Genomic DNA, 11471 nt, shown 5'->3' on the forward strand with positions numbered 1-11471 from the left:
GTACGGAGGTTCCACTGAACCCCTCTTTGGATTTCAGAATTTGCTAAAGCAGCCCACAAAACTCAGAGAAATAGTTTACTTACTAGAGGACCATTTTATTATAAAAGGATATAACTCAGGAACAACCACATGGAAGAGATGCACGGGGTAAGGCATGAGGAAGAGCACAGAGCTGCCATACTCTCTCCCAGCATGTTACTCGCCCCAAATTTCCATATGTTCACCATTCCAAATTCTCTGAACCCTGTCCTTTTGGGTTTTTATGGAGGTTTCATTACATAGGCATGACTGACTAACCACTGGCCATTGGAACTAACCCCTCTTACCTCTCTAGAGGTTAGAGGAGTAATGGATATTCCAACTGTCTAATCACATGGTTGGCTCCACTAGTAACCATTCCTCAAACAAATGTTTTCCAAAAATCACTTCATTAACATAACAAAAGGCACTTTTATAGTTCTCATCACAGCAAATTCCAAAAGTTTTAGGAGCTCTATATGAGAAACTGGGATGGAGACCAAATACATATTTCTTATTATAAATCACATTATCATAGCACCTGAACTGTGGACTGATGGCAAAGAGATGAATGTGAAAGTGACTGCAGAATAAATTATCCTTTAATGGTGACTATGTGGACAGGATGGGAGTGCAAGTGCATGGTACTTTTTGAAGTCAGACTCTGCTTTGGAGTGTGACAGTAATGGTCAGTTTTAATAATTTTTTAAACTATATTTAAAAAAAATCTGAATTTTGAATATAATTGGAGTAGGAGTGAAAATGACCATCAAAAGGTTGAATTTAGAGAGCTTGAAACAAAAACAAAGTTTAAAGGTACTGAAATACAGATGTGGAAAAAACAGCTGAATATGTGGGAGCAGATGTGGGGCTTTCCAAGGGAGAGGAGAAGACTTCTCTTCCGTGTAGAAGGTCTAGTATAAATGGCAGGGGGTGGTGGGGGGGGACATATTTATAGGACAATTGGAAGAAAAGAACAGAGACATCCTTTTCCTTCTGATTTCAAATATCTCCCTTTGAAGACATTTGCACTACGTTGTGCAGAAGATAGAAGGACAAAACAGTTTGTTCAATGAGGAAAAAATTCAATATGACTTCATTTTTCACTCCTGAGCTACCAACTGGTAGGACAATTTGAAGTCATTAATTTGTCCAGATGGTTAATGTTGTTTAACAGTACGATTAATAAATAATTGTAAAGCACTTTGTAAATATAAAGTACTATATAAATGTTTAATAACAACATTAAGTTAGGAGGCTTTTTCAGATTTCATTTTTATTTTCAAGTATTTTGTTGGCATTTCAGGAGAAATGCCAATAATATGATCGAATGCCATTATTATAGACTGTATTTGAAAAACACAACAAAGGGTTTACAGGAAAACAAAAACAGCGATGATCAGGTAGGCTGAGCAGAGAGAACTAGCATGAAACATCTCCCTCATGAAAGATAGGAACAATATGATCACAGAAATGTGTAACTGAACACTGGGTAAAAACCATCGTAACACTAACTTCATTTTACCTATTTATCTGATAAAACAATGTAAAGGCACAGGGCTGAAGAGGAACATTGAGGCAAGAGCTCTGGGGAAGGCACTTGAAAGAAGTAGTCTCATAACATAAAACCAACATTTTATGAATCCATAGCTCACTATTTATAATAATACACTAACATATAAACCATTAGCATCCTCTTGTTTTGCATATAGAAAACTGAGGCATGGAGAGATTCAGAAATTTGCCTAATGCCACACAGCTAGGAAAAGGCAGAGTCAGGATTCAGACCTACACAGTATGGATCCAGTACTACTGAGAGGAATTTAGGAAAGGTTTTAGTTTCCTGCTAAAATGGGACAGGAAATGCTGGCATGTCCCTTCCTCCTTTCTCCCCCAGACTCAAAACAAGGACAGGATATTAAAGCTGCAACAATTTTGGAACCATAAGGTAAAGGACAAAGGAACCACAGAGACATAGCCCTGGTGTTAGCAAGCTATGTAACCCATAATGGTAGTCACCTACCTCTGGATTTCTTGTGATGTGAGGAAAATACCCTCTATTTGTTTAAGACACACTAATTAGGACTTTGGCTATATGCAACTTTAATCCATATGCCAAAATAAGAATAGTTATCACTCATTGAGTGTTTGCTATGAAGCATATACTATTTAGGTATATTTAGTCCCATCATCCTGACTGCAACTCTTTGAAGCATGCACTGTTATCATTCTCATTTTATTGATAAGGAAACTGAGGCACAGTTTATCTGGCTTGCCCAAAGCCACATGGTTTGTAAGTGATTCAAATCCATCACCTGGCTTCTAAACTTCCACTCTTTAGCAAACAGTATTATAAACTGTGAAACACTAAAACCATTTCAATTAAAACCACAAATTAGATAGGGATGTTCCAACAGTATTTTGGAGATTCTAGAGCATGTTTTGGAGCAATAATGTTATTGACATTTTGGGAAGACAAACTCTTTAATGTTTGGGATTGCCGTACATTAAAGATGTTTACCATCTCTCTTCCTTGGATCATGGAAGCACTCTCTAGACAATGTCAACCAAAAATGCTTTCCACATTTCCCCATAGGGAGACAGTGCCACCCCGGTAGAATCACTGCTCTAGAACAGTGTTTGACAAACATTCTCTGTTAAAGCCCAAATAGTAAGTATAAACTGTAAGAAAAAGAAGAAATCAATCCCATTTACAACTGCATCAAGAAGAGTAAAATGCCTAGGAATAAATTTAAACAAAGAAGTGAAAATACTGTATTCTGACATTGATGAAAGAAACTGAAGAGAATATAAACAAGTAGATATACCATGTTCACAGATTAGAATGAGTGATATTGTTAAAATGTCCATACTACCTAAAGCAATCTACAGATTCAGTGCAATCCCTATTAAAATACCAATGGCATTTTTTCAAATAAGAATAAATAATCCCTAATATTTATATGTAACCGTAAAAGACCCCAAGTAGCCATAGCAATCTTGAGAATATCTGGAGGTACCATGCTCTTTAATTCAAACTAGACTACAAAGGTTTAGTAATCAAAACAATATGATACTGGGAAGAGAGAGAGACAAATCAATGCAAAAGAACAGACATCCCAGAAATTAACCCATGCTTATATGGTCACTCTATGACAAAGAAACAAGAATACACAATGGGGAAAAGAAGATCTCTTCAATAATGGTGTTGGAAACCAGGAACAGCTACACGCAAAACAATGAAATTGGACCACTTTCTAACACCATATACAAAAATAAATCTAAAATGGATAAAAGACTTAAGTGTAAGATATAAAACCATAAAACTCTCAGAAGAATATGTAGGCAGTAAGCTCCCTGATATGTGTCTTAGCAGTATTTTTTTTTGATCAGTCTCCTCAGACAAGGATAGCAAAAGCAAAAATTTCAAAATGGCACTACTTGGGGCACCTAGCTGGCTCAGATTGAAGAGCATGTGACTTGATCTTGGGGTTATAGAGATTACCCTAATTTTAAAAAGAAAACCTTAAAGAAAAATGGCACTACATCAAACTAAAACCAAGAGGGGGCAACCTACTGAATGGGAGAAGATACTTGAAAGCAATGTCTCCAATAGGAATTGATATTCAATATATTAAAGTACCCTCAAAACCCAGTAACAGAAAAGCAAACTCTGATTAAGAAATGAGTAGAGGATTGAATACACATTTTCCCAAACATATACAGATGACCAACAGGCACATGGAAATATACTCAACATCACTAATCATCAGGGAAATGCAATCAAAAGCACAATGAGATGTCATCTCACACCTGTCAAAATGGCTATTATCAGAAAGACCAGCAATAACAAATGTTGACAAGAATGTGGAAGAGAGAATCCTTTTGCAGTGTTGGTGGAAATGTAAACTGTGAAGTCACTGTGATAAGCAGTATGGTGGAGGTTTCTTAAAAAGTTTGAAATAGAACTATATGTTCCATAAATTCCACTTCTGGGTATTATCTGGAAAAAAACAAAAACACTAGCATTATTTACAGTAGCCAAGATATGGAAGCAACCTAAGTGTCCAGAGATAGATCAAATGGATAAAGATGTGGTAATACATACAGTGAAACATTATTCAGCCGTTAAAAAAAATGAATTCCTGCCATTTGCCACAACATGGATGTTACCTAGATGGTTTTATGGTAAATGAAATAAGTCAGAGAAAGACAAATATCATATGGTTTCACTTACATGTGGAACTTAAAAAGAAAAACAAATGAACAAAACTGAAACAGACTCATAGATACAGAAAACAAACATGGTTGCCAGAAGGGAGGCGGATGCAGGGACTGATGAAATAACTGAAAGAGATTAAGATATGATCTTCCAGTTATAAAATAAGCCATGGAAAAATTCAAGATGAATTTACAGTACAAGGTATATAGTTGACAGTATTATAACAGTCTTGTATGGTGGTAGGTGGTAACTATAGACATCCTGGTGGTCATTTCGTAATGTATATAAATATGAAACCAATATGCTGTACTCCTGAAATTAATATGATGTCAATCTTCAAAAAAATCATAGATTTGAAATAAAACGTGCTTGAGGTAAATAAACATACATTTCAAATCCCTAATGTTTTATTCAATAATGTAAAATTATTAGAGAAAATGTAGTTTTAATATTATTTTTATACCTTTGTCAAAATTTCTTATATGAGTTGATTTCTTCTTATTAAGCACAAAGCAAATATAAGAAGGCTGTGGTAAATAAATTAGGTTGCCTAATATCATTAATTACTAACAGCTCAATTATACTGTGTGAGGTTCTACAATTCTCATGAAGCTTCAAAATCCTTATCTTGGATTCTATTATGTATACAATACATTTAAATTACATTAATTATACAGATATTTAAATGAGGCAGAGATCGTGCTTTCAATTTTCACAAGGAGACAATGATCAAAATATTTATATGCATATTACATATTTTGTTCTGTTGACATTCATAAAATAATTCATTTACTTAGTACAATATTAGCACCTTTCCATGGAATAAAAAAGGTAAACTTAATTTTTCATGTTTGTATTTCATGTATCTATATTAATTTTAGAGAGTTTTTTTAAATATATAGTTCAATTTAGGCAACATTTTTCTGGAAATAAAGTATTCAACCTACTTTTAACATTAATTAATGATATGTGTAAATGGTTTTAAACATATTGATTGTTGCATTTTAAGTACATACTATAGAGCCTGACTCCCTGATGTCACTCTTAATGATACTTGGACTAGTGACATTTTAACATTGTGTACCTCAGTTTACTTCTCTGTAGAATGGGAATAACATTTTCTAGTACAGGTTTAAAGAGTGATACGTCAACTTTTTAAAACAATGCCTAAGACATATTACTATATAAGTATTTTCTGTTATTAATATTTTCCTGCTTGGAAGGAATTCAATCAAGATGCAAATGAATGATGCCCAAGTTCACCTATATAAAATAGGTAATGATAGTTTTTAATCTTTAAAATTCCATGAAAACAGTAGAAGGTAACCTTATGGACTAAATTTTAAATTTAAAAATACTTTCCAAAGGAGAAGGGCTCATCACCTGACTGAGCAGTGTAGTGATGAAAAATCTCTTTATCCTTAAAGTTGTTATTAAAACCTATATGACTAATGACCTAACTCTGACCATATGAGAACATATAGAGAAATTAAGACAACCATAAATAACGGTTTTTAGATTCAGCCAGGGTTGGGGCTAGGAAATGAGAATCCTAGGCAGACAATGATGAAGAAATGTAAATTAAACCGAAGTCTAATCTCTCAGATAATACCCTCTTATTCTCCACTCTTCCTTCCTCTTTCTTTATATAAACCACCTGCCATGGCTGGTCAGAGCATAGCAGCTCAATACTCCCAAGAAAACCTGTGTGTGGGAACAAGGATCCTAATAGTAGTTTCCTACGTAAAATGCGATGCCTCTCTCTGCTTTCTTTTCAGTGAAGAAAACCAGAAAGATCCTACTACAAACTCCATATACTTTCTTCATGTACGATAGACTCTTATCCAGGAGTTCTGACTGTAATAAAATAGTGGGCTTCTGGAAACATTCAGTGAACAGCTCCTTGCTTGTTGTTAGAAATCTTAACCCCTTATAACTGAGGGTCTTTTAGGATATATATTTTTAGTATTGAAACATTGCATTTAATATCCTTTAGTAACAGTATATGATGGTGAATGTCTTTGGGGTTGTAGAATTAGGAGTGAAGAAGAGAAAAAATATATGTAGATGATTCAGTGTTTGATTGCTTGATCAAGTGTGCCTTGGCCAGGCCTGAGGAAGTGGCAGATATGAGAGAGGACAGAGAAGGAGGAGTTAACCATACTTGGGTTATTGTGCTCTTTAAAGATTATATTCATAAACACTTCCATATTCTAACACTTTGTTAAATATCTCCCTATCACCCAAAATTAGGGTATTTAATCTCTCTTTTTTAGCCAATTCCCTATGGAATTTTGCTAGCAATTTGCTACTTTTCTTGGGTCATTTTAACTTGATTACTTCAAATGTGATTTTATTTCTAGGAATAGACTGACCTGCGTTTAAGGTATATTCAGTTTAGTTTGATACTCTTCTTGCTGCTCTAGTCTTCCTGGCAAATCTCTCTGCAACTTAAAGTCACTGATAAGCTAATCAGTGAGGAAGAATACTATACAAAATATATACTTACTAATTGCTAATTGTAGGTTTTATTTATATGCATGTATATCCATCCTAGTAAGGCATATACGTTTTTAAAATTAGCACATTTAAAACAATACTTTAAAACTTTACTCTGGAGTGGAACTGGTTTGACTCCACTTTCCCATTTTTCTGGCTCATTCTGCAGGAGCAGTGCCAGTGAAATTTGGTGCCCGAGAGGGAGTCAGTAAAAGAATAAACAAGGAGAAACAGATGCCTCAGTAAACCAATGACTACAAATATTCAAGCCTTGAATAACTGAGTGTTGACTATAGTTTGGAAGTTGCAAAAATACTAAGATGTGATTTTTTTTCTTTTAGATGGGAAATGAGAAAGGATGAAAGACTAGAAGAGGAAGAAAAAGCAATGCTGGAACATTTAAAACAATTTTGCACCATCCAGAACTCTTCTGCCTCAGATAACACAGAGGAACCATAATCTGCAGAAAACAGCAACAGCTTTATTTTAGGAAATAATCACATGTAATAGAGTAGGATTTTTACTACAGTCGGAATGAACCTCAGATGTGCTGTGAAGCATGAAACCAATAACTGAGTAATCTCTGAAATGAAAAGGAATACACCACATAAGGGATAAAGTGCTACATATTTTTTACTTTAAAAATAATTTCAAATGTTTTTCTTTCCTCAGTTGTTCTCTTTATATGATATAACTGCTGCCATCTCGTGTTCCCTTTGAATTATTTTTTCTTCTTCTTAGTCTTGAAGTATCTATGACAACAGACAAAATGTTTGGAAATCTTTTCCCTAAGGATTTTTAAATACAGCATTTGGATGTTAAGTTGAATGGAGTAACATAGCCCCTTGAGGGTCATCTTGAAAATTTCAATTTAATTTTATAGCTGTAGCCCAAGTTCAGGTGTTAGTCACTTTTAAAACCCACAAATGTACCAACCTCCTTTCCCAAAGCCTCTTCCTCATGCAGTTTATCTTAATCATAACCACAAAAACATTTTCCTGAAGAGTAACTTTAGTTCTATCTCTCCCTATAGTGGTTTTTCAAACATCACATTCAAACCTTCAGTCATATGCTTTCACATCCTACACCCAATGTCTCCTTATTCAGGCAACTGCTTGTCATCCTCTTGGTTCAAGCCAAATGCTTACCATTTTTCCCAGTCAGAAAGCATCTTTCTTCCAAAATAACATTCAAAACTCATTCCAACAATCCTGTAGTTTCTGTTACTTCTCTTATTTCTATTACATTCACACACACAACACACACACGCACAGGAAATGGAATGTGTTCTAGTGCCCTCTATGTCAAGTATTATTTACTATATCCTTACTATTAGTGCATGGTATTAGATTATAAAGACCTCAAAGGGCTTATAATATGAAGTCTCCCTTTTTAAAGGATTCCATACTCTCCCCAAACACCTGCTACAGAGTTACTCATGTAGTGGGCAATTAATAAACACAATTGTTTGAATGAAAGAAGACAACAAAGACAATTCAACTGTTTAGCAACCTTATGTGATATCTGGGAGAAGCCTTATCTATTTTAGACCATATGATATTGAACATCATGTTTCTGATATACTCAGATTGTCCATGTTCCCACATTCTGTGATTTTTATAAAATATGTGTAGGCTACATAATTTCCAAAGGAAAGTACTTATGCATTTTTCAAAAAGTAAAAGCTTAGAGTGCAGAGGAGGCCACCTTAGAAAATCTCTTGCATTATTTCCTACATAAAAACATATAAATGGCCATGTAGCTAGCTGCCTACCGAGTAACACATTTTATTTCTAAAAAATGTATTTTTGTTGGTCAGTATAATCATGAACCAAGCGTTTTGAGACATGGTTGAAATAATTTCTAAAAATTCTATACAGACTGGGGTGCCTGAGTGGCACAGTGGGTTAAAGTGTCTGATTCTTGGTTTCAGCTCAGGTCTTGATCTCAGGGTTGTGAGATCGAGCCCTGCCTCTGGCTCCACACTCAGTGCAGAGTCTGCTTGAGATTTTCTTCCTCTCCTTGCCCTCTGCCCCTCACCCCACTCATACTTGCTCTCTCCCTAAAATAAATTATATAAAAATTCTATACAGACCATTTTAAAATGGTAAATTTTTATGAGAAATGAACTTACCTATAAACAGTTACTATGATAATCAATTTAAGACAACATGACTTTCTTACTTCAGCTTTGTGATGGTCTGCATAAAACTGTATACTATATTTTATTAGAATGGACATTAAAATAGAAAGTCAAAATAAGAATAAACTGAGCCAATAAACTAAATGATCTTATAAAGTAAGAGATTTCATATTTGGGTTCTTTGTCTTCCAGTAGATCTAAAGATCATCTTTTTAACACTTTTAATTGAATCTAAACATTTTTATAGTAATCTTGAAAAGTGGCTGACTTATTTCCTCTAGAAAAAAATATCTCTATGGCTCCATTTGAAAGGAAATTAGAATACTAAGGGGAGAATGAAATAGCTGGAAGAAAAGTGAAAAACAGAAAAGCTTGTGGATGAATTTTCTTCTTCTTTTTTTTTTTGTTTTTTTTTTTGAGAGAGAGAGAGACAGTGAGTGAGTGGTAGGGTGGTGCAGAGGAATCTCAAGCAGGCTCTAGGCCCAGCACACAGCTTGATATGGGGCTCACACATGACCCTGAGATCATGACCTGAGCTAAAATCAAGAATCAGTCACTTAACCAACTGAGCCACCCAGGTGCTCCCAGATGAATTCTCTTCTATATTTCCTTAGTGAAATTATTGCAGCTGTAAGTGGAATAAAATTTATAACTGGATATATTAAATGATAAGACAGTGATTTATCAGATCATTTTGACTTTATACTTAACATGTTTCTTAAAGTATAGTAAGAATGGTATTTCAAAATGATTATTCTTCCTCATGTTTATTTTGCATTTGTGTAAGTTAACAACAGGAATAAAGCCTAATACTTTATAAGTCCCAATATGCTTATTACAAAAATATTATCTTCCTTCTGTGTTCTGTTTAACTCTATTTTTATGTAATTATAAAGATGTATCTCTTTTATTATTGGTTTATCAGTTACTATGTGAAACAGTATGAACTAATTTTTAATAAAATTTAGATGATAATGTAGATTTCAGATATTTTGCATTTTTGTTATCTCTACCAAATATTCTTTATAGAATTATCTAGCAAGAAATATGAAAAATAAATAACTTATTTACTAATATGTGCTTACTCAAAGTATTCTATTATTCCATTTCATATATTTCTGAGTCACAGAGCTTCAGGCTGTTTGTAATTAGCATTTCTCATTATAAAAAATCTTTAAGAATTTTTTTTTACTTTTCATTATGCTTGAAATATTTCATAATTAAAAATATTTTAAAAGTAGAGGCACTTGGGTGGCTCAGTAGTTGGACATCTGCCTGTGGCTCAGGTCATGATCCTGGGGTCCTGAGATCGAGTCCCACATGAGTCTCCCTGTAGGGAGCATGCTTCTCCCTCTACCTATGTCTCTACTTCTCTGTATCTCTCACGAATAAATAAATAAAATCTTTAAAAAACTATATTCAGACTTCAACAGGAAAAAAATCTTGTTACGTGCTACAACATGGATGAACTTTGAGGACATTATGTTAAATGAAATAAGACAATCAGAAAACGACAAAGCATGTATGGTTCCTCTGACATGGGGTAGCTAAACTAGTCAAATTCATAGAGACAGAAAGTAGAATGGGGCCAGGGAAAAGAGTTGTATAATAAGTACAGAGTTTCAGTTTTACAAGACAGAAAAGTTCTGGATCTCTGTTTTACAACATGGTGAATATACTTAACTATACACTTAAAAAAGGTTAAGATGTAGATTTTATGTTACATGCTTTTTACCACACACACACACACACACACACACTCCCCCAAACTTCTGTATGTAGAAATTCCACTGCAAAATATTCTTAACAAGATGCCTAAAAGCTCTTAAATTTTAATAGGCAACTATGAGACCAGTATATTCAGCATCAGCTATTATTCCACACAATGACAAAAACTATCTGCTGTACCTTTGAGAAATGTTTTCAACAGTACCATCAATAAGGCCGTAAACTCGGTTTCTCTAGAATTTAAATAATTCAGAACTTTATAGAACACTTTTCCTTTCAAAATATAATTATTTGCACAATTAAAGATCTGTACTAGTTACCTATGCACAAAATTACTGACAGAATTTAGCAGCTTAAAAAAATACACATTATTTCACAGTCTCTGTATGTCAAGTATTTGGGCATGGTTTAGGACATTACACAGCTACATTGAAAATATCAGCCAGAGCTGTAGTCTCATCAGAGGCTCAACTGGGGAAGGATTCACTTCAAAGTGCACATGGTTGTAGACAACATTCATTACCCTGCAGGCTATCAGACTCATGACCTCAGTTACTTGCCATGTGCATCTTCCCAAAATGGCCTCTTGCTTCCTCAAAGTCAGTAAGGGACAAAGAATTTACTTGCAAGGTCAATGTTACAACTGTATGTAAGGTAATCACACACACCATACACATTACATCACCCTTTAAGAAATTCTAATGGTCAAAAGCAAATCACTCATCTAGCCCGTGCTCAGGAGAAGGGATCACAGAATGGTATGAACGCAAGGAGGTGAGGCTGATGGGAACCACTCTGGAGTCTATCCACCATACATTGGGATTTAGGCGCTGAAATATCCTTTATGAGGATAACTATATT

The 11471-nt window shown here is 34.5% G+C and overlaps 1 protein-coding gene across 2 annotated transcripts in view; it reads left to right on the forward strand.

Moving 5' to 3' along the window:
* The window catches only part of KIAA0825 (KIAA0825 ortholog), a 380540-nt gene extending 370679 nt beyond the window's left edge, over positions 1-9861 (forward strand). For both annotated transcript variants that reach the window (XM_077864511.1, XM_077864514.1), the window contains exon 21: positions 7081-9861. In XM_077864511.1, coding sequence (XP_077720637.1) covers positions 7081-7198 — 118 coding nt within the window. In that variant the 3' untranslated portion in view covers positions 7199-9861. The remainder of the gene's footprint in view (positions 1-7080) is intronic.
* The last annotated feature ends 1610 nt before the right edge of the window (positions 9862-11471 follow it).

The sequence above is a fragment of the Canis aureus genome, chromosome 2 (assembly GCF_053574225.1).
Source record: "Canis aureus isolate CA01 chromosome 2, VMU_Caureus_v.1.0, whole genome shotgun sequence".
Taxonomy (NCBI): domain Eukaryota; kingdom Metazoa; phylum Chordata; class Mammalia; order Carnivora; family Canidae; genus Canis; species Canis aureus.